This window comes from Mauremys mutica, chromosome 3, assembly GCF_020497125.1.
Source record: "Mauremys mutica isolate MM-2020 ecotype Southern chromosome 3, ASM2049712v1, whole genome shotgun sequence".
In the NCBI taxonomy this organism is placed as follows: domain Eukaryota; kingdom Metazoa; phylum Chordata; order Testudines; family Geoemydidae; genus Mauremys; species Mauremys mutica.
In genome coordinates, this window is record NC_059074.1 from 68,055,351 (window position 1) to 68,079,418 (window position 24,068).

The 24,068-nt window shown below is 42.0% G+C and overlaps 1 protein-coding gene across 3 annotated transcripts in view; it reads left to right on the forward strand.

Moving 5' to 3' along the window:
- Nucleotides 1-1,559: 1,559 nt before the first annotated feature.
- Nucleotides 1,560-24,068, forward strand: part of CFAP206 (cilia and flagella associated protein 206) — a 32,629-nt gene continuing 10,120 nt past the window's right edge. The window contains exons 1-11 of one of the 3 annotated variants that reach the window (XM_045011816.1): nt 1,560-1,654; nt 2,163-2,237; nt 3,541-3,703; nt 6,776-6,884; nt 7,127-7,210; nt 7,936-8,026; nt 11,742-11,930; nt 12,426-12,584; nt 15,350-15,558; nt 16,411-16,530; nt 18,786-18,984. In XM_045011816.1, coding sequence (XP_044867751.1) covers nt 6,777-6,884; nt 7,127-7,210; nt 7,936-8,026; nt 11,742-11,930; nt 12,426-12,584; nt 15,350-15,558; nt 16,411-16,530; nt 18,786-18,984 — 1,159 coding nt within the window. In that variant the 5' untranslated portion in view covers nt 1,560-1,654; nt 2,163-2,237; nt 3,541-3,703; nt 6,776. The remainder of the gene's footprint in view (nt 1,655-2,162; nt 2,238-3,540; nt 3,704-6,775; nt 6,885-7,126; nt 7,211-7,935; nt 8,027-11,741; nt 11,931-12,425; nt 12,585-15,349; nt 15,559-16,410; nt 16,531-18,785; nt 18,985-24,068) is intronic. The other 2 variants (XM_045011815.1, XM_045011818.1) reach the window with 2 other exon arrangements.

The window sequence follows — 24,068 nt, forward strand, 5'->3', positions numbered from 1 at the left end:
CCATGAAAGCTTATCCCCAAATAAATCTGTTAGTCTTTAAGGTGCCACCGGACTCCTTGTTGTTTTTGTGGATACAGACTAACACGGCTACCCTCTGATATTTAAATCGTTAACTGTTTAAGTGGCTGGGGCCCACTCTGGCCATGGGGCGCTGCTCCGGCTAGGCACTGTGGCTGGGCCCACACTGGCTGGCAGAGAGGTTAATGGTTAGGGTGGTTAACCAGTAAGACTATACTTACCGGTTAACCTTTCACATCCCTAATTTGTAACTGTAGGCACTTGGAGTTAGTGTGGGGGAAGTTCTGTGGCCTTGTAATCTCTGGATATGTAAGCCCCTTTGTTTTCAGTTTAAATTGATTTTTACTGAAAAAAGCCTGGGTTTTATAAAAAGTATTATTTGTTTTTTGTCCCAATTTTATATATCAAACATATATATAAAACTTGTTTTATTAGGAAAATACAATACATTGCATGAGGTATATATATTGTTTTAATACATATTAGTCTGTGTGTATGAGCAAAGCTGCCTGTCGAAGTAAGGCTATGTATTTGTCTAGAAGATACACACAATAAACAGGCACACGCAGCAGCTCTGAACGTACTGATTGACTCTCATGCCGACCACATACACATTTCAAGCTGTTAGATAACAGTTTAAAAATTTGACACGCTAAAACAGAATGAAAATCTGTATTCAAACGTTTTTTAAAAAACCAGGAGAAAAGGATGAAGTTGAGTATATGCGCTGCAAATGGCGTGGCCCAATTATTAAATGTAAATATTTACAGGCTAACAGCTCTAAGCCTACAATAGTAAACTGTTTATTCAAATGAAAAGTTTTATTTGGGGATTGGATATATGGTTTCTTAAACTCGGAGGTGGCACACTATTTTGAGTTGTTTTACTTGTGCAGCAAACCACACTGAATTCCGTTCACCAAACCAGTAATCTCCTAAATACCCGGCCCCCGTCCTTCCGTCCACCAAAATAAACCCCACTATTTACCCGGAAAAAATATTAAGTTTTTTGCACCGATTTGTTCTTGCAGCAACAAACACCAATACCTTCCCGAGGAAAAATAACTAAAATGTAAACAGAAAACACAGGGCCCTGTGGCTGCGGTACAAGCCCGCCCCATCATTCAAAGGAAGCCATGAAGCGCCAGCAGGGGCCCACGCCGCGGGACTCTGGTCTCTGCCGAAGCTCGGCGCTCGGATTTGCACAAGGGAGGTTGCGAAACGGCCAGGTCCGGCTCCGCCTTCCGCAGCGGAGCAGCGTCGCTGGGTGGGAGGCGCTGCTGGGCCCAGCCGGCGCCAGCGGGTTGGTTGCGGGGCGAGAGGAGCCGGGGCAGCCAGGTAGCGCGGCCCAGACCGCGCAAGGCTCCTCAGAGCGGGCTCGGCTGCAGCACCTCGAGGCAGCGTCCCAGGGGCGCCCGTTAACGGCCCTTCCCCTCGAGCGCCCGTGTTCCGGCCACAACCAATGGGGCAGCAGTTACCGCCCACCCGCCAATCACCGCGCGCTCTGCCCTGCTCGGAGAGCAGCCCCGCCCGCTGGGGAGCCGCGTTCTGTCTCCATGGAAACGCGGGCGGCCGGTTGAGGACGAGCCTCCGCTCTCTAGCCCGACTTGGGGGGCAGGACGCTGCTGTTTGTCCGGGTAGAGGCGGGTCGGGGCGGGGAGCAGGGCCAGGGGAGCCGGGGCTGCTGGGAATCTCTCAGTGGGTCGGGTAAAGAGGGCTCCCTGGGCTGGGGGACAGGGCGCTCGCGTCGCGCCGGCTCCCGGGGGAGGGAAAATGCCGCCCGCTTCCCTGGTGCAAAAAGACCCCCCCGCGCGAGTGCGCTTTGTACGTGCAGCGAGGGGCGCGCAAAATGCGCGGAGGAGGGGCAATTTGCGCGCGCTTCCTCGCGGAGTGTCCCCGCCCAGCCGGGAGCTGCGGGGCGGGGGGCAGGAGGCAGCCAGAGGCACTCGCCATGTCCCTTTCTGACCCTCCCTGCGCTCCGCTCCGCTCCGCCTGGGTCCGCCCGGCGGCCTTGAGGGAGAACCAGCGGTTGTTCTCGAGCTGGACCCCTTGTAACTCTATTTATCGGGGGTAACAGGCGTGCCCAGTACATATAGTTTTGCAGAAACATAAACATGTTTTTTATTAAATTGTTTTACTTCTCAGGTGAGTTTTGTGCTTGTGAAAAGTGCCCGGTTGATGGCCCTGGTCACTGGAGTCCTGTGTTTACTCTCAGAAGAGGTACAGCGTGGGCAGCAATCAGGGCCAGATTAACTGTCCTGTGGGCCCAGGACTAACAGATTTTGCGGGGCCCTTGTATACAAGTCTTTTTCCTAATTGAAAACAAAATGATCACAATTACGGCATGGAGGCTATTAATGCTATACTAAACTTGCCTTTTAATTAACATAAAGCCATTCTGTGGCTACATTTCAGTCTTAAAACATTTAGAATATAGTTAGTTAATTCAAAATAGCCTACTTCTTACCTTAGAACAGCTGTTGTATTAGTTTCTTTCTGGGAGGGAATTTGGGTGCAGGCAGGGCCGGCTTCAGGCACCAGCGCAGCAAGCAGGTGCGTGAGGTGGTCAACGGAAAGGGGTGGCATGTCCGGCTCTTTGGCGGCAATTCGGCAGCGGGTCCCTCTGAGAGGGAAGGACCCGCCACCGAAGGGCCACTTGGGGTAGCAAAAACACTGGAGCCGGCCCTGGGTGCAGGAGAGGGCTCCAGGCTTGGGCAGAGTGTTGGGGTGCAGGAGAGGGTGTGGGGTACAAGCTCTGGGAGGGAGTTTGGGTGCTGGAGAGGGCTCGGGTCTGGGACGGGATTGGAGTTTGGGAGGGGGTGAGAGGATGCGGGCTTTGGGAGGGAGTTTGGTGCAGGAAGGGATTCTGATGTGGGGCAGGGTGTTGGGGTGCAGGAGGGGGTGTGAGGTGCAGGCTCCAGCCAGAAGGCATTACCACAGGCAGCTCCCTGCTGGTGGCGCAGCAGGGCTCAGGCAGGCTGCATGTCACGGCCCCATGTCGCTGCTGGAAGCGGCTGGCTCCTGACATGTTTCTGCGTGCCCCTGGGGAGAGGGGGACAGTGTGTCTCTGTGCTGCCTGCGCCTGTGGGGACAGCGCAGAGAGCCGCTTCCTCCCCCCCACCACCACCAGGGGCCGCAGACACATGCCACAAGCTGGCTGCTTCCATGAGCGGCATGGGGCCAAAGCATGTAGGCTGCCTGCCTGAGCCCAGCTGCACCGCTGAACTTTTAGCAGCCCAGAGATCGCGATCAAGTGGCAGAGGCTCCAGGATTGATCAATAAATAAATTATGGATTTATTTTTGTGGGGCCCCCTGAGGCCCTGAGCTGTAACCCCTAAAGTCCCTGCATTAATCTGGCCCTGGCAGCTCAAACCTCATTCTGGAGTTACCCCTATAGGGTATGAGTGTAGTTACATTTCCATGACCTTTTCTGAGATTTCTAAGAAAGATGTGATTTGGTGCCAACTATAGTGTATTGTGAGAAGACTTGATTAAAAAAAATTAAATTTGGAATTCTTGTAGGAAAAATTAGAGACAAATTTTTCACAAAAATGTGTACAAGAAAAAAAAATCCTATATTACAATGAGCTCTGACTGAAGACACCTGATAACTAGGAACTGAACTGAGACCAACACTCCCTTTACACTGAATATGCATCAGAGGATAACAATATTCAGTCACCAGGTTAGAGCTGAATTTATTATGTAGAAGGCTTAACATCCTTTTACCAGTCTCCTGATCCTAATAATTGGAATTCCTAATCATCTGTCAAATTAAGTGATGATTTTATTTCATTTCTTAAACACATGGAAAACTGAAAGTTCTCAGAACTGTCATTGGAATCCAGGGGTTGATAACTTGTAGCTCAATAATTTGCCATTAATCTACAAACAAATAATTAACCTACAAATAATTAATCTACAATTATTCAGTCTTCACGGCTGAGGATGTTAGGGAGATTCCCAAACCTGAGCTGGCTTTTGTAGGTGACAAATCTGAGGAACTGTCACAGATTGAAGTGTCACTAGAGGAGGTTTTGGAATTAATTGATAAACTCAACATTAACAAGTCACCGGGACCAGATGGCATTCACCCAAGAGTTCTGAAAGAACTCAAATGTGACGTTGCGGAACTATTAACTAAGGTTTGTAACCTGTCCTTTAAATCGGCTTCGGTACCCAATGACTGGAAGTTAGCTAATGTAACGCCAATATTTAAAAAGGGCTCTAGGGGTGATCCCGGCAATTACAGACCGGTAAGTCTAACGTCGGTACCGGGCAAATTAGTTGAAACAATAGTAAAGAATAAAATTGTCAGACACATAGAAAAACATAAACTGTTGAGCAATAGTCAACATGGTTTCTGTAAAGGGAAATCGTGTCTTACTAATCTATTAGAGTTCTTTGAAGGGGTCAACAAACATGTGGACAAGGGGGATCCGGTGGACATAGTGTACTTAGATTTCCAGAAAGCCTTTGACAAGGTCCCTCACCAAAGGCTCTTACGTAAATTAAGCTGTCATGGGATAAAAGGAAAGGTCCTTTCATGGATTGAGAACTGGTTAAAGGACAGGGAACAAAGGGTAGGAATTAATGGTAAATTCTCAGAATGGAGAGGGGTAACTAGTGGTGTTCCCCAAGGGTCAGTCCTAGGACCAATCCTATTCAATTTATTCATAAATGATCTGGAGAAAGGGGTAAACAGTGAGGTGGCAAAGTTTGCAGATGATACTAAACTACTCAAGATAGTTAAGACCAAAGCAGATTGTGAAGAACTTCAAAAAGATCTCACAAAACTAAGTGATTGGGCAACAAAATGGCAAATGAAATTTAATGTGGATAAATGTAAAGTAATGCAGATTGGAAAAAATAACCCCAACTATACATACAACATGATGGGGGCTAATTTAGCTACAACGAGTCAGGAAAAAGATCTTGGAGTTATCGTGGATAATTCTCTAAAGATGTCCACGCAGTGTGCAGAGGCGGTCAAAAAAGCAAACAGGATGTTAGGAATCATTAAAAAGGGGATAGAGAATAAGACTGAGAATATATTATTGCCCTTATATAAATCCATGGTACGCCCACATCTCGAATACTGTGTACAGATGTGGTCTCCTCACCTCAAAAAAGATATTCTAGCACTAGAAAAGGTTCAGAAAAGGGCAACTAAAATGATTAGGGGTTTGGAGAGGGTCCCATACGAGTAAAGATTAAAGAGGCTAGGACTCTTCAGTTTGGAAAAGAGAAGACTAAGGGGGGACATGATAGCGGTATATAAAATCAAGAGTGATGTTGAGAAAGTGGATAAGGAAAAGTTATTTACTTATTCCCATAATACAAGAACTAGGGGTCACCAAATGAAATTAATAGGCAGCAGGTTTAAAACAAATAAAAGGAAGTTCTTCTTCACGCAGCGCACAGTCAACTTGTGGAACTCCTTACCTGAGGAGGTTGTGAAGGCTAGGACTATAACAATGTTTAAAAGGGGACTGGATAAATTCATGGTGGCTAAGTCCATAAATGGCTATTAGCCAGGATGGGTAAGAATGGTGTCCCTAGCCTCTGTTCGTCAGAGGATGGAGATGGATGGCAGGAGAGAGATCACTTGATCATTGCCTGTTAGGTTCACTCCCTCAGGGGCACCTGGCATTGGCCACTGTCGGTGGACAGATACTGGGCTAGATGGACCTTTGGTCTGACCCGGTACGGCCTTTCTTATGTTCTTATGTTCTTAAGAGGTATTTACTTGTCCTGGTCAGAATTCTGCCTCACATATCAGACTAAGTTCCCTCTAAGCTGCGCAGCTGCACAGCAGGCTACAAGGGCCGCGCAGGCAGGGAGAGGTGGTCCGGCCCATCCCCACCCAGCAGGAGCTGCTGCGGGTGGGGACAGATGTGCCCCTCCCCTGGCCCCGCTGGAGCTGCCGTGTATGGAGAGAGGCACCTCTCCCCCAGCCCAGCACCCCTGGAGCTGCCAGGGAGAGATGCCTCTCCCTTGGCCCTGAGCTGCTGCAGTGAGAGAGGGCTGGGAGAATCCTCTCTCTCCCCGCCTCAGCCCTGGGGCAGCCTGCACACCAACCTCATCCCTAGCCCCACCCCAGAGCCCGCATCCCCAGCCAGAGCCCTCATCCCCCCTCACTCCAACCCTCTGCCCCAGCCCTCAGCTCCCTCCCACACTCTGAACCCCTCGGCCCCACCCCTGCCATACATCACCTCCATATTGGTACACATAACAAAATTCATTCCGCACATGGATGTAAAAAAATAGAGGGAACAGTGGTGTCAGAGGTACTGTTAATGATTGTAGTGAGATTTTTGTTCCCTCAGCTTCCAAGGAGACCTCAGCTGATGTGAAAAATATTTTTGTTCCCTTAAAGCTGATGCATTTTTACCTGCTTTTGTGTTGATTGCTGAGTTAGTCCTGTTCATCTAATAAGAAATATTCCATCTGTCAGATAAAAGCTATCTGGGTTAATCTTTTATAATCAGTTTTTGTATTTTTCCTTCAACTCTTGTTTTGTGTTAGTTTCTTATTGTTTGGAAATATTCTTGTCACTTGTGGTCCAGTGAACCATAAATCATCTCTGCTACCTAGTCAAGTTGTTACTGAAAATTTAAGAGGCTGGGGGCATTAGAAGAGAATATGTAATCTCACTATTGTCAGTAAATGTTGCAGTGGGGAAAACAGAGAATGAAAGACAAATGTATGATGCACTGTAATAAACATCAAACCTGTTAATGTATTGTTGGTCCAGAATGTCTCACTCTCAGGCTGAAAGTGTCATAAAGAATATAATTCGTGAAATAGGACAAGAATGTGCCATGAAAGGGCAAACTGTGTCTGAAACCTTGGTGGCTTTCATGGTAAGAACACAATTTATATTTTAGCCATTTATTATTTTGTTTAAATGCCTTCAGGTCATGTTAATATCCCTCTACAATTAATAACATCATTTTCACTAAACAGACAAGTATAAAGATTTAGCAGTTGCGCATATTGGCCACAATTTTCAGACTCTGTTCTTAGGCTCCAGCCTTGCTAGGACTTACTGTAATTTTACTCACTGTGAGTAGTCCCCCTAATAACATCTTTTGCTAATCTGCAGGTGAAAGCTGTCGTTTTGGATCCAAGGAATGAGTTTAATGTGGATCGAACTCTCACAAAAAATGATGTGCAAAAACTTATTAAGGTAATTCTGAAAATTCTCCAAAAGTTCAGAAACTTTACATACTTGTGTAGAAATAAAACTTAAATATCTGCTCTGTATTTATAGTAACAGAACATACCTGCCATTGCCATCCACAGGCTAACATATACAATTATTCAAAGCCACCTGTATTGTTGTATATGCACTGGGAAATCTAAACAATCTAACTACTTGTTAAAGTGATGTTATGGTAAATTACTGAGATCTCAACATAATTATTAGAAGGTATGTGAAGATTAGATGAATGAAATATTTTTTGCTTCCTGGAGCTACAGTATAACCAGATATTGGAGGAGGGAGAGAGAGACTGAGAAAAGCAGACAGAAATATTGAAAGCATCTTTAATTGCTAATCAGTCTCAGTAGGAGATTTTTCTATACAGCACCGAACATCCTATCAGCACTTAACAAATATTAAATCATACCAGTTTGTAGGTTGGTGATTTTTAGCTACCTGATCAATTTCCTAAGATTCCTTTAAAGCATTTTGAAAACTAACATCATACTTCATTCTCATGGTTCTGTAGTCAAGAATGGATTCTGCATTTCCTAGGGGTGGTATATACCTACTCATCATGTTCTGTTGGGAGAATGGGGAATGGGGAGAGGAAGGCTCCGTTGCCGCTGTCAGAATGGTAACATTGCTATTGATGTTTCAGAAAATTCTAAGTGGTTAGAAAGAATTAACTTTTACAACTCTCTTCTTAGCTCTGTGTTAGTAGACTTCTTGATGCAGCAAATCTATCCCTGGACACTATTAAGATGCAAGTTTACTTTGATATGAATTATACAAACCGAGGTAATTTTAATATGTACAAATATTAAGTATGAGTGTCAGATAATAAAACTTGTATCTAACTATATTGACTCATCTGTATTTTAATATTAATCTTTATTAGCATACTATATGCATGTGACAGCAAAGCAAAATAAGATAATAAAATGAACTTGAAAGTGCAGGCAAAACTATATGGCTGTAAATTAAATTACTACTTAAAAAAGAATTCCCACAATATACCTGGAGCTAGGTATTACTTTCCCTGTTTTAGAGGAAATTGAGGCAAAGGTGTTGCCCAAAGCCACAGAATAAGTAAGTAGCAGAGCTGGAATAAGAACTCAGGAGAATTTGGCTCCCAGGCCTGTGTTCAGTCTGCTGTGCTATACAGCATCTCAACTCATTTGACTTACCTTTTTGAGCTCCAGTATAATCATTTCACTTGTCTTTGAACACTGTACTCGATTCTCAGGGGTGGATGCAGTAAGAACCTGGGTAGATAATAGGATAGGTCTGTGACAGGCTCCCTGGGGTACAACCTGAACTGGGGTACCGCTGTGCCCCCTTAACTCTCCAGCCTGGGTTCTCTCTCACAATACTTTGCTAGTGACAAGCACCAAACCTCTCCCGGCGCTGTTATCTTTCAGTACAACAGCATGTGGAGCTCCACAACTAGCTAAATTGCATTAATGCTTCCTGAGCCACTCACGAATTGCACAGAGAAAGGCACCAGCACACCTGCCAAGCCCCCAGCCATGCACCACAGAACTGTAGTATCTTGCCCTGGTCAGAAGCCTGACCAGTGTAAATTCATTACCCAGTCTGACTCTTCCTTCAGTGTGGAGAGGATACACGCTGGCCTTTGTAATCTGAGCTGAGATTTCCCAAGCACTTTAACCAAAACACACTGTTTTAGGTAAAATATAAAACAGATTTATTAACTACAGAAAGATCAATTTTAAGTGATTATAAGTAGTAGGCACTAAAGGTCAGAGATAGTTACCAAGGAAAATAAAAGGTAAGCATGCAGTCTAAATCCTGAACCTTATTAGACTGAACAATATTTGGATCAAGCAGTTTTCTGACCCCTCTGGATGTTACAGGTTGGTTACAGTCCTTAATACGCAGGCTTTCCCTTTAAGCCTGAGACCAGTCTCCTCAGTTCAAGGCTTTGTTTTCCCAGCATTCTTGTTGCTTTCAGTGTAGGTGGGGGAGGAGAAAAGTAAAAGCACAATGCCACTGTCCTTTATTTTATATTCTTAGGTTATGTCTACACTTCGTACCTTACAGTGGCACAGCTGTGCTGCTACATCCAGGCCGCTGTAACGTAAGCTGTATAGCAGCTCTTTGCTGCAAGAGAGAGCTCTCCTGCCAGCAAAATAAAACCACCCCCAAAGAGGGGCAGTAGCTTTCCCACCAACAAAGTACTGTCTGCACTGGCGCATTTTGTCATTAAAACTTTTGTCAGTCATGGGTGTGTTTCTGTCACACCCCTGACTGATAGAAGTTTTAACGATGAAAGTGCATTGAAGACATAGCTTTAGTCCATGTCCCTGCAAAGAAACTAGCCCAAGCATGCCAAGCAGAATGCCCCAAGGGTCGATCCTGGGGCCAGTTTTGTTCAATATCTTCATTAATGATCTGGAGGATGGCGTGGATTGCACCCTCAGCAAGTTTTCAGATGACACTAAACTGGGAGGCGTGGTAGATACGCTAGAGGGTAGGGATAGGATACAGAGGGACCTAGACAAATTAGAGGATTGGGCCAAAAGAAATCTGATGAGGTTCAACAAGGACAAGTGCAGAGTCCTGCACTTAGGATGGAAGAATCCCATGCACTGCTACAGTCTAGGGACCAAGTGGCTAGGCAGCAGTTCTGCAGAAAAGGACCTACGGGTTACAGTGGATGAGAAGCTGGGTATGAGTCACAGTGTGCCCTTGTTGCCAAGAAGGCTAACGGCATTTTGGGCTGTATAAGTAGGAGCATTGCCAGCAGATTGAGGGATGTGATCATTCCCCTCTATTCAACATTGGTGAGCCTCATCTGGAGTACTGTATCCAGTTTTGGGCCCCACACTACAAGAAGGATGTGGAAAAATTGGAAAGAGTACAGTGGAGTGCAACAAAAATGATTAGGGGGCTGGAGCACATGATTTATGAGGAGAGGCTGAGGGAACTGGGCTTATTTAGTCTGCAGAAGAGAAGAATGGCGGGGGGGAGGGGCGGGATTTGATAGCTGTTTTCAGCTACCTGAAAGGAGGTTCCAAAGAGGATGGATCTAGACTGTTCTCAGTGGTACCAGATGAGAGAACAAGGAGTAATGGTCTCAAGTTGCAGTGTGGGAGGTTGAGGTTGGATATTAGGGAAAAACTTTTTCACTAGGAGAGTGGTGAAGCACTGGGATGGGTTACCTAGGGAGGTGGTGGAATCTCTTTCTTTAGAGGCTTTTAAGGTCAGGCGTGACAAAGCCCTGGCTGGGATGATTTAGTTGGGGATTGGTCCTGCTTTGAGCAGGGGGTTGGACTAGATGACCTCCTGAGCTCCCTTCCAACCCGGATATTCTATGATGGGCCTTGTTTAGTCACAGGATTGAACAATCCCCATTGTGTGGTGCTTCTCTTACAGAATTGTAAATCCCTTGTCTACAACTCCCCTGCTGATTAATGGTCATTTAACGCCCGCCTGGGTGTGGATCACCTCCTTTGTTGTCACTGAAGAACTAGCAAGGGACAACTCCCAAACTTAGAACATATTTCAATAACAACGGTACAGCAAAATCTCATAATAATATACATATTTTGATGGAACAATGGGTTTCAGCAGATCATGACCTTTCCTATATATCTTACATGGCATACTTTGTATAAAACATATCATAATTACATGACAGTGGTGAATATGGGAGTTCCAAAGTGCTGGTTTGAGGTACAGAGTGCCACAACGTCTATCATGGGAAGTACAGTATTACAGCATGGATATAACACAGAAGGAATGCATAACGGACTTGGAAACCAGAACACATTCACTTTTTTTTTTAAGCGAGAGAGAGATTTACCTTTATAGAAAGGCAACGTTCTAGGTTCTTTGAACCAAATTTTTCTCTGAGTTACACTGGTCCATTGACTTCAGTGCAGTTACTCTAGACCTGCACTTGTGTGACCTGAGAGCAGAATTTGTCCATTTGTTGATTTTCACAATTGAGAAGGATCAGCATTATTGGACCGTCTGTTTTAAATGGCTTGAGTTTGCATAGTTCAGAGATTATTTCATAAAATAGAAATATTACAATCCCAGCGAATTAGGCAGATACTTGTCTTTGGCTATTATATATAAATATTGTATGTTGTCTCTGATCAGTGCCCACTCCCAGTGACTTAAAATGGCAGAGAAAGTCTGAGTGGGAACAGGAAAAGAGAAGGAAGAGAATAAGAGTCACGGTGACATGCAATATTCCTGGGACAGGGAGAGCTGAGAAGCATGGGACATTCATAGGGCATCAGGGTAAACTGCGAAAATTATTTGAAAGCTTTTGCTGCCTAGGACTGGCTTTCATAGTGGATTTTTAAAATTATCAAATCTAAGGGCTTGATCCAAAGCCACTGGGATTTGGAGCAGGCCCAAAATGCACAAACAGCATGGTCAGTTCAGTGAAAATTATGTTACTCTACATAGGTTAGACCAAAAATGAGAATAATATTTGGCTGTAACATAGCACTTCTCAAATATCTTTCCTTCCCAGTTGAGTTACTTAATGAGCAGCATCGCATTCTAGAGGCCAGGCTGGCCCCTGTGAGCAGAGAAATCACAGATAATCGTGCTCGTACACGGGAAGAGCTGGAGAGCATTTACCGAAAGATTGTTAGCTATGTTCTGCTACGCTCTGGCCTCGGATCCCCTACAGACATCAAGGTTGTTAGGGAGGCAACAGGTCAGTAATCAGTCAAAGTATCTGATACTGGGCATCCCTTGTGGAAAAATAAAGTCTGGGCCTGATTCTGCTCTGACACAATGTAAATCTGGAATAATTTTATTGACATCAGTAGAGTTTCCTGGTGTGAAACTGGTGTGAGTTGGGAATCAGGCTGTCTGACTCTTTCACTAAAACATTCAATTGCCCAGATAATAGTAAATATTGTAAATTGTGGCAGCTTTAAAAATATTTGCTACTAATAGTCGGAATTTTAGTTAAATAATTTCTATGGCATAAAATAGCTTGATAGCATATCAGCCTGTCTGCTTTGTTATTTGCTCATCTCCAACAATAGGTGTGGTAAAATTATTAATTTGTGAGCGCCTAAGCATCTCTCCAAATCTAGAATATACTGTTATTTTCACAACTACCCATAAGGAGGAGTTAGTTTTGCTTCCCTAGTATTTTCAGTTTCATTCTTATACCCGCTGTTATTTTTTAAATCTTTTTCAGCTGCCCTGCAGAGTGTGTTTCCCCAGACAGAGCTGGGTGTTTTTCTCTCTCTCAGTAAGAAGGACAAAGAGCGACAACTGAAAGAACTTACCATGATTGTCACAGGAATTCGGTTATTCAACAAGGACTGTGGGAAAGGAGGAGAAGGCATTGATGACTGTAGGTATATTACTAAATTAAAATTATGAGCCCTAAGACTCTTCTTGTCTCTAGCCCCATGACTTCACGCTACTCAAGATGAGCAGGATTTGGCCCAGTGTCAGTAAGCCTGAAGGAAAAACAAACTATTAAATGAATGAATTGTATAATGCTTAAGGCCAATCAATGCAAATGTCAAAATGGTACTGTCAAAATATTTACAGTAGAGCATACCTTTCATCTAATATTGCATGAGATATTAGAAATCCATGGGACAGAAATACATAATTCTGATAATTTTGGGTAATTTCTCCCAATTCTTCTTGAATACTCAAAAATTTCTTAAGTCTTGAGCCCTTCTGGTTGTTTAGATAACTATAACAATGTAAACTGATGCACTGGAATCTTTTTGTGTGTGCAGCCAGATAGCCCAAAATAGTAAGCCCAAAGAGATGGCTAAACTTCCTTGTTGCTCTTTTTTAAGGAAGGAGTTAAAAATTATAGAGTCACGGAGTTTAACACCAGAAGGGACCACTAGATCATCTAGTATGACCTCCTGTATATCGCAGGTCGCCAACACCACCCAGCACCTGCACACTAAACCCAACAACAGAAATGACACCAAACTAAATGAAACCCACAGGAGACTAAACTGTTATGTGCTACATGCAGAGAACAGGCAGGGCCAATGTGCACCAGTGCAGGAAGCCCTTGCAGTGGCAGGGAAATGATTAAATGATAGAAACCCAGATAATTCTGGCAAGTAAGTGACCAACATCCACACACTACAGAGAAGGCAAAAAACCCCTGAAGGTCACTGCTGATCTGATGTGAGAAAAAATTCTTTCCTGGCCCCGTATATAGTGATCAGTTAGACCCTGAGTATATGAGCAAGAACCAGCCAACCAAGTATCTGAAAAGAGAGAATGCTCAGTGCCACCTCATAGCCTTGGCCTACTCAGTGCCCCATCTCCAGTTGTTGCCATCCCTGATGCTTCAAAAAGGGGATTTAAAAAAAACAAAAAACTCCCTTCTTGAACCCTGAAGCATGAGCTTTAGGGACATAAGCCAGAAGTGAGCCCCATGTCTGTTGAGCCCTGCAACCCATAAACAACCAATGTTATTAAACATTTCACTGCTAAATGTATCAGTATTATTATTTAAATGGCTATTCAATGGAAATAAGATTGCAATATATATGATATATTGTAATCTATGTAGTTTAATTGTATTTTCATATAGAGTAGGGGTCGGCAATCTTTGGCATGTGGCCTGTCAAGGAAATCCGCTGGTGGGCCGGGACGGTTTGTTTACCTGCAGCGTCCGTAGGTTTGGCCGAACGCAACTCCTACTGACCATGGTTCGCCATTCCAGGCCAATGGGGGCTGCGGGAAGCGGTGTAGGCCAAGGGATGTGCTGGCCACTGCTTTCCACAGCCCCCATTGGCCTGGAACGGGGAACCATGGCCAGTGGGAGTTGCGATTGGCCAAACCTGTGGATGCTGCAGGTAAACAAACCATCCCGGCCCACCAGCATATTTCCCTGACAGGCCGCGTGCCAAAGGTTTCTGATCCCCAATATAGAGGCTAAGAAACTATATGTAAAATGTTCTAATACCTCTAAATGAATGATGCTATACAAAAATAAATAACAACATGTATTGTGAGTTGTGAACATGCAAATAATCAACTGTTCTACTGATTATTTGGATAATCGAGATAATACTTTGCCCTTAGAGCACCTTTAATTCAGGGTTCTTAGTGCTCTTCACAAAGGTATATACAGCATTATTACCCCACTTTACAGATTGAAAAATAGAGATTAATTAAAGAGATTTATGTGATTTTTCTAAAGATCATACAGCAAATTGTGGGCACAACTGACTGAATAGAAATGAAAAGTTTTGCCACTCAGATCTTCTCTCTGAGTCTAATCATTACACCACACAGCCTCTGCTGCTTGCCTATGTTTTAATGTTAAGTCACATATAAAGAGGAATTCATAAAAAACTCCACATGGCACACTGTCTGCTCTGAGTGTTCACACTTATCTCTTTTGCATGCACAGATGTCTAGTTACATGTCCAAATGTAGAATGTAATGGATGCATGCCTCTTTATACCCTCCTTTGATAATGAGGCTCTAAGGAAGAAGTGTTAATAATAAAACCATCAGCTCAAAGATTTTGGACTCCCATTGTGCAGCTTATGGAATTTTGTGGGGGTTTTGTAATGCACCGTGTCCAGTAAGAGCAAAAATAGTTCATTTTAATAAGCAATATTATATTTTTATCTCTTTCTGGGCATATATAGACCCATTACTATACTATGTGAGCATCTCATAAATGTGAATTAATTCATTCCCGTAACACCTTTATGAGGCAGGGAAGTATTATTATTATCCCGGTTTCACAGATGGGGAAACTGAGGCACATAAGTGATATACCCAAAGTCACACAGAGAATTTTGGAAGAGCCCAAAATTGAACCAAGACCGTTTGAAAAGCTAATTTTCCATAATCCTAGACTATACTGTATTATTTTCCTCACAGAAAAGTTGTCATTTTTAAGAACAATTTTACCAGCAGTGTACGTAATGGTTGGGTCTTGTGAACAAACTTTGGAAATGTGTGCTGTCTTAGAATGAGAGCTTACACTCAGAAATCTGTTGGAGGATACTTCTGATCGAAGTATTGAAACTAAATTATTAGCTATCTAGCATGATTACCATGATGTGTTTCTATATCTGTTACCTTCCTATGTATCTCATACTAAATCTGTATAAATAGTACCAGCTATTCTGAATGAAGCCATTCCAGCAGCCACACAGCCTATTGATGCAGAGCTTCGTGCCTCCCATGATCTGGCATACCGCTACACAGCTGTCTTGGAAATGATGTGTGAGAGCCCGCACAGAAATATAGAAGCTAGATTATCTATGTTAAAGGAAGCACTGTTCAATGTGAGACAACATGAAGCCTTCCTCTGCATCATTCTGGTGAGATATCACATTATATCTTATGGATTCTTTAGGCTATCTTAATATGAAATTTCACAAAGTAAAATAGGGGTTTATGTTTGAGGAAAGAAATCCTGGTGCTGTGTTTGAGCTGTGCAGTTAGAATGATATATTAAAAGTTCATGCCTCAGGGATTCAGCCAGCCACCTGCAGGGTCAGGAAGGGATTTCACACATCTCCAATGTATTCTGAGTGTTTTTTTTTAATCTCTTTCCTCTAAGCATCAGGGATGGACACTGCTGGAGATGGGACATTGGATGGGGAGGGCCAGGGCTATGAATTGGCACCGAGCATTCTCTCTCTCAGGCACTTAGCTGGCTCGTTCTTGCTCACATGTTCACGGTCTAGCTGTTTGTCATGTGTGAGGTCAGAAAGGAATTTTCCCCCATGTCAGATTAGCAGTCACTTTTGGGGGGTTTCGCCTTCCTCTGCAGCATGTGAGTATGGGTCACTTTCCAGGAGTATCTGAGTATATCTCACTTAATAATTTCCTTGCCATTGCAGGGGCCTCCTGTTCTCTGCATGTGGCACATACTGGTTTAGTCTCCTGCGGGTTGTACTACATTGCTCTGATTTCAGTTGTTGAGTTTAGTGGGTGGGTGGGTGCTGGATGGTGTTGGGTGCTTGTGATCTACAGGAGGTCAAACTAGATGATCTAGTGACCCTTCTGGCTGTAAAATTCTGACTCTATTTAGAAGTTAGGTTGCATGCCACTCCTTAAAATATACCTGCCCCAAAAGAGGCAGAATGCAAGTACCCAAATAGCTTCTGCTAGCTATTTATTTTTCTGTGGCTGTCACACTCCTTACCTGAAGTATGTTCTCTTTCCAGTCTGATGTGATCACGTGTGCACAAGAAGTTGAAATGATGGACAAGCAGTTTGCAGCACAAATAGAGCAGTTAAAAAACACGGTTCAAGCAAAGACTGCTGTACCTACATCACAAGTTTTTGTAAGCATTTGAAATGCAAAAGTATTATTTTCTGAACAGAAGCAAATTAGAAAAATCACTTTTATTGTCTATAATAACATACTATTTATGCTGCAGTATCATGTGACATGGTTCACATAAATTTCATGTTGAATTAGGAAAAAGGATCTTATTTTCTGTGTCTGTCTAATAGCAGTATTCCACTCAGGCAGTGTTCCACAGACACAGCTACTTTGACATCTATTCATTTGCTTAAAAAAAGGTTAAAAGAAGTTTGTTATTACGCCTGCCCTGTGTTGTCTTTTCAATAATTGTGGTTTACAAACATATTTTCCTATCTTTTTTTAATATTTCTTTTTCTTCCCAGTTGTTTTGTGAAAGACATAAAAACAGGGAAAACTGACTCTAGGTGAACAGAGAAAATGATTATGCCAAAAGTGCTGTTAAAGGCATAGAATAACACTAAAAATAGATTTTCTCTATCCTTTTTCTTTATAGTAGCCTTAAATATTACTTTTAACAATAGTAGGTAAAAGTATTCAGAGATGAGAGTTTTCAGTTAATGATGCTTCACTATTGTATTATGTTGGTATAGCCTTGGCTCAGAATCTTCTATCCATATTATTTTGAAACTAGGGCTGTGTAAACCTCCACACGGTCAGTTCTTATTTGGGTTCTTATTTTTAGCTGGGAAGATATGTAATAAAATAGTCACTGTGTTGTTCACTTTCTGTCATAATTAATGATAAAATTTTGGAAGGGACCTTAAACCTCATGCTTCATGGCTTAAGTAAATCTCTAACTGTTAGAGAGCCTCATGAGACCTAATATGGGGGACAGATCATCCCCCATCTACCTTCTCTAGGGTTCTTATACCTTCCTCGGAAGCATCTGGTGCTGCCCACTGTCAAAGAGAGGATACTGGACTAGCTGCCTCTTGGGTCTGATCCAATGTAGCTGTTTCTAGATGCCTGTTGATCTTACAAATACTGTCCTTTTAGCAGACACCCCTTTCTTCTATCCTGCTACCCAGAGCAATTCTTTCCCTTTGTCTTCTCTCTCGCTATACTGTTCGTTTTTATTATGAGGGCCAAAAACATACTTGTCACTTTACAAGAAAACAAGAAGGCACATCATCCCTGTCTTAAGGAGTTTACCATAGATTTCCTTTCTTGAATGGCTTCTCTTTAGCAGGTTATTTGCTTGTTTTCTTCACCTCTGTTAGCAACAGAGATACTTGATTCCATCTGTGCTCTTGCAGGTAGAACTTTCCCCATCACAAGACCACTTAATTCTACTTGTCTTCAAATTGCTGCAGAGAAGTTGTATTGTGTAAGAGCACCAGGAGATTATTTTATAATTTAGCATTTGTAGCACAGGGCCTGGATTGAGAATGTAGCGGACAAGCATTTCAGAGTATACAGAAGGCTCAACTCATTTTCATTGAGGTAAAGATGGTTATGATGCTATTTCCAGTAAAAATTATTTTGCTGTCATTCTTCTGTTTTAGTTTCTTGTGTCAATAGCATTTTATTGATAGTGATGCTGATGAACAAGAGCTAACTCCCATACCAATTCTTATCATGGCTTCATTAACATGAATGCTAATGTGCTAGGATTAATTTTAAGTTCCTTGAATGTATTCCTGATGTTGGGGGAGCCCTTTTCTACTGTGCTAAGATCTGAAAACTTGAAGATGGCTGTGTTAATATTCAAAATCTGTTCATCATAGTCAGGAATGTAATTAATTTTCTGCTGGCCATTTCCTCAGTGATTTCAGATATGTTACAACAGGCCCATTTTCTGCCACTGTCTTTGAAATCTGTATCTGTACTAGACTGTTTTGGGGCTGAGGGAAAATGAGAGGAACAAAGGCTGAAATTTGTCTATGCCTAGGTCTGTTTGTGTTTCTTTTTATAGTTAACCTGAATATAGGAATTTCTTCTTTATTGTTTTCCTCTGCCTATCTTCTCTTTTTGCATTTATATTATTATATTGGTGGGGAGGAGGCGAGACTCTTTTCCAATATAATTCAGAAAATGGCCTCCAATGTTTTCCCAAAATGTTGTTTTATTACTTTTAAAGTACATTTTAAATTATTTCTAGGATTTGGGCCTGATCTTGCAAGCCCTCCACTGGGATTTCTGAGTGCGGAGGGTATGCAGGATCGGGCCCGTTGTGTTTAACAGTTGTATTTGTAACTATTGTTTACAGTATTTGTTTAATTTTACAGACAAAGCAAATGTAGATTTCAGGTCTTTCTTATTATTTTCTAGCCTATCTTTCTAGCACTAGCTAACCTCTGGACGAGCTTTCAGGATGAGATATTGCTGCTGAGTTTCCTGACTAATTTGACAGTCAGTCTACAGCAGTTCTTGGGAATCCATGCACAACTCTTTCCTGATGATGTGATGGAGTCACTTCTCGAAGGAGTGACTGTGAAAAGTGATGAGCAAAGGATAAAGGAAACCATGGGTACTGAAAGTTATCACATTTCCTTTTTAGTGTTTGAGTCCTTGTATGATTTTGTGACTTAAATCCTGTTTCTAAAAAGTGCAACATTCCTATCTAAAGCAGGACCTGACTCTGCAAATCTTTACTGACATAGGGGTCCTTACCCAATAGTCCTGTTGAGGGCAACAGAATTTGTGGGTGCTCAGGACCACATAGGAGCACTTAATGCTTTACAGAACTGGACTCTTACTTTCTTGATGAAAATATGCTTTACATATAATTAGTACACATCTTCTGAAAACTGAGAGGAAAACAATGTTTGGACACCAATATCTGCTCCCTGGTATAGTGTTACTGTTTCTTCTACATTATCAGTGTGCTGCTATACCTGGGACTGCTGCTGTTCCCCATGAAGTCAATGGACACTTTGCCACTAACTTCTGTAGGTGTGAGATCAGACCTTTTTCATCTAAGGCCCTGTCAATGCTGTCGTTGAAATTTTGCTAGCAACACTCTTGGGAAGAGCATGTGAGATGGAATTCAGATGCAATTTTTAAAGTTACTCCTATGGCATAAACTACTAAATCGTTCTTTATGTTAAATTTGTAAACACCTTGACATATCTTCATATATTTTCCCATAATACTGACCAAAATGGGATCCTGATCCCTACTGGAGCAACTAGGTGCTATCTTAAACAAACTAGGGAAATACAACCTAGATGGAGCTGCTATAAGGTGGGTGCATAACTGGTTGGAAAAACATTCCTAGAGGTAGTTATCAGTGGTTCACAGTCAAGCTGGAAGTGCATATTGAGTGGGGTCCTGCAGGGATCAGTTCTGGGTCCAGTTCTGTTCAATATCTTAATTGATGATTTAGATAATGGCATAGAGAATACACTTCTAAAGTTTGCAGATGATAAAGTTGGGAGGGGTTGCTTTGGAGGATAGAATTAAAATTCAAAATAATCTGGACAAACTGGAGAGATGGTCTGCAGTAAATAGGATGAAATTCCATAAGGACATATGCAAAGTACTCCACTCAGGAAAGAACAATCAGTTGCACACATACAAAATGGGAAATGACTGCCAACGAAGGAGTACTGCAAAAAGGGGTCTGGGGGTCATGGTGGATCACAAGCTAAATATGAGTCAACAGTGTTACATTGTTGCAAAAAAAGCAAATATTCTGGGATGTATTAGCAGGAGTGTTGTAAGTAAGACATGAGAAGTAATTCTTCCGCTCTACTCCATGCTGATTAGCCCTCAGATGGAGTATTGTGTCCAGTTCTGGGTGCCATATTTCAGGAAAGATAGGGACAAACTGGAGAAAGTCCAGAGAAGAGCAACAAAAATGATTGAAGGCATGACTTATGAGGGAAGATTGGAAAAAATTGGGTTTGTTTAGTCTGGAGAAGAGAAGACTGAGAGGGGACATGATAATATTTCCAGGTATATAAAAGGTTGTTATAAAGAGCAGTGAGAAAATTTGTTCTCATTAATCTCTGAGGATAGGACAAGAAGCAATGGGCTTAAATTATAGCAAGAGTGGTTCAGGTTGGATATTAGGAAAAACTTTCAAACTGTCAGGGTGGGTAAGCACTGAAATAAATTGCCTAGGGAGGTTGTGGAATCTCTGTCATTAGAGATTTTTAAGAGCAGGTTAGACAAACACCTGTCTGAGATGGTCTAGATAATACTTAGTCCTGCTATGAGTGCAAGGGCCTGGACTAGATGACCTCTTAAGATCTCTTCCAGTCCTACAATTCTATGATAATATAAACAATAAATACTAAAAAGTGTCTGCAGTATAGGCAGGGCCAATCCTGGGGCGGGGGGAGGCGGGCAGGAGGGCCATTTGGCCTGGGCCTCAAGCTCAAAGGGGGCCTCACAATTAGACACTTGTTAATTTTTTGGCATTTGATAAGTTTTGCAACTTGTTTTTATGCACATCCCTATTGGATCAAAATGTGACACATTCTCTCAGCTTAGAGCTGCAAATTTAAGCAAATAAGAGATGTGATTTGGTAAAAGACATAATTTTTTTGTTAACTGATATAGATTTTGTCATATTAAAGAGTTAAAAATGTTCATAAATATTAATAAAAGTGTATTAGTTCTGATGGCACAAGATTAGGTTTGTTATATAAACAAACCACTACTAGTGATTGGTGCTGGGTCAAGTGCATGTTGAAAGGTAGAGAATTGTTACATTTTAGTGTCTTTATAGTTTTACGTCTAGTTGACTAAGGAATTATTTATGTGTGAGAATTCCTCATTATTATCTTCACATGGTAGCTAAGAGAGGTGACTGGTTGGTTGGTTGAGCCCTAGCTTGGTAGCTTGGCCATCATCATAGTCTTTCATAGTGTATAGGCCCTGAGTCAAGGTGAAAATTTGTGAGGACAGTTTTGTACGGTGAGTTTCGTGAGGAGACACATTTGAAATTTTTGGACATTATCCCTCTGTCTGTATCTGTGTCTGTGTTTACTATATATATGTCATCCCTTTGTATTCAGCTCAGCCTGTTATCTTATACCTTGTGTGCTTGAGTTTTGATTCAGTGATAAGGATAATAATCTGACAGTTTAATTTTGTGTTCTTAATTAGTATTCCTTCGTTCTAAGTCTTTTCAGCATTTGTGTACCATTCAGCATTTGTGTATATGTTTACAGTAGAAGATTTCAAGTGTAGATAAGCTATTTATTTACAGCAGACTATTTCAAGTGTGGATAGGCTACATACTGACCAGATGGATCACTATGAAGAGGAGATTTGAAAGTGGTGCAAGCAAGAGACAGTGAAAATAACTGAGTGAAGCAGCAGCTAAGAGCTCAAAGCCAATAACTTCATTTCTCAAACTACTGGAAAACACACCTTACCCAACAAACAATGCTACATATAATGAAAACTCAGCAACTGCAACAGGTGATATTTCAATGCCAATACCTGAACATGAGGACAGTAGTCAAGAAGGAGATGTGCCAACAGTAACAGATGCAGCAGAAGATCCTGCGAGCAATCAAGAAACTCAACAGCAACAGGAAGATGTAGTTCTTACGCAGCAAGAGCAATTCATGAGTACAGTACTACAGGCTGGAATTATTGACAAGAGCAATGCTGTCCAAATGCAATCTTTTCTTCAAATTAGTTGTTTTAAAATTCCAAGCAACATTCCACGAGATGCTGATAATCATGCTTTCCCTACTCATCTGCTGACAAAAACTCTTCCAAACGGTGAGACCTGCACAAGAGACTGTTTTTCTGTACTCCAGCATAACCAGTCTCTGTACTGTGCACCCTGCTTCATTTTGAACAAAAGTGCTGCAAATGCATCAGTTATCTCAGATCAATCAGGATGGATCCGAATACCATCACATGAGAGTTCAACGTCACACAAACAAAACTATGTTGCACGGAAATCAGCCAATAGGGCAGCATCAGCTGAAAGTTCAGTGGAGAATTTGCTCTTGACTGAACTCTCTACAGAAACTAATAACTGGAAAAAACTTCTTGAGCGCATCCTGAATGTCATCCTTTTTCTTTCTGAGCGGGGATTGGCTTTCTTTGGTTCCAGTCAATGTATTGGTGATTGTGCAAATGGAAACTTTCTAGGCATGGTTGAGCTCCTCAGCAGAAATGACCCACTTTTATCAGAGCATGTTAAATGTGTTCGAGAATCGCAAGAGAGTCAAAAGAGCATGCAAGTCCATTATCTCTCCACACGCATACAAAACGAATTTATTGAGCTATGTGGGTCATTCGTACAAACAACAATTCTTGATGAGATTTGAAATGCCAAGTATTTTTCAATCATTGTTGATGCCACTCCAGATTGTTCTCACAAGGAACAGACTACTATGGTTATTTGATATGTTAAGATTGTAGACAGCTCAAAAATTTCAATTGAAGAAAGGTTTATTTTGTTTTATAATTACATGAGAAAAACTGGAAAAGAAATTGCTGCTTGATTACTAGCAATTCTAGAAGGTATTAAGTTAGATTTTCAAATCTGCATTGGTCAAGCCTATGACTATGGATCTAATATGGCAGGGAAGTACAAAGATGTACAAGCTGTTCTGCTTGAGCACAATTCAAACTATTTTCTCAGGCTGTGGAAACCACTCACTAAACCTTGTAAGTGTTGACTGTGCTGAATCATGCAAGGAGGCAATTACTTACTTTGGAACTATTCAGCAAATGTACAATCTCTTCAGTAGCAGTCCACAAAGGTGGGAAATTCTGAAGCAATATCTTCTTGTTTCACTGCATGGGATGTCCAAAACTAGATGGTCTGCATGGATTGATGGTGTTCAACCAGTTGTGCAGCATTTGAATTCAGTGAGAAAGGCTTTAAATGAGCTTGAATCTCTCAATCTCACTGCACAGGCTGGAACTGAACTTCAGTCTGTTCAAAAGCACATGTTCAAATTTGAATGTATTCCGATGTCATCTTTGTGGATGAAGCTACTTACAATAATCCACCAAACTAATCTGGTAATTGAAACACGCAATGCTATGCTTGATGTTGAGAGGGATAACACTGGAAGTCTTATAAGTGACATTCAACAGATTTATGAACAGTGGGATGCAATCCTGACTGAGTCCAAATTAGTAGCACAGAATATTGGCATTTCATCTGAGTTCTCCATCAGTCACAACTTACCTACTGATTCCGATGCCGAGTAGCATTATAGGGTCAATTTCTTCCTTGTCATCATTGGCTCTATTCAATCAGGTCTTACATGTCGATTTGAGTCACTGCGACTAATTTATATCCTTTTTGGGTTTCTTTGGCAGTTCAACAGACTGAGTAATGACAATCTACTCTCTGCAGCTGAACAATTTCAGCACCAGTACAACAAAGAAATCTCAAAAGATCTCAGTGACGAGGCCATCTTCCTCAAACGAATATACTTTAAACTTTAAATTGGATTGCAAGCCAAAGGAATTGCTTTGAGAAATACTTGAACTTGGACTCTCTGGGGTGTTTCCTAATATCAGAATTGCATTGCGTATTTTTGTCAATTTGCCTGCATCAGTGGCTTCAGGAGAACGCACCTTCAACCTGTTGAAGCAGGTAAAGAACTATCACTGTTCAACTAT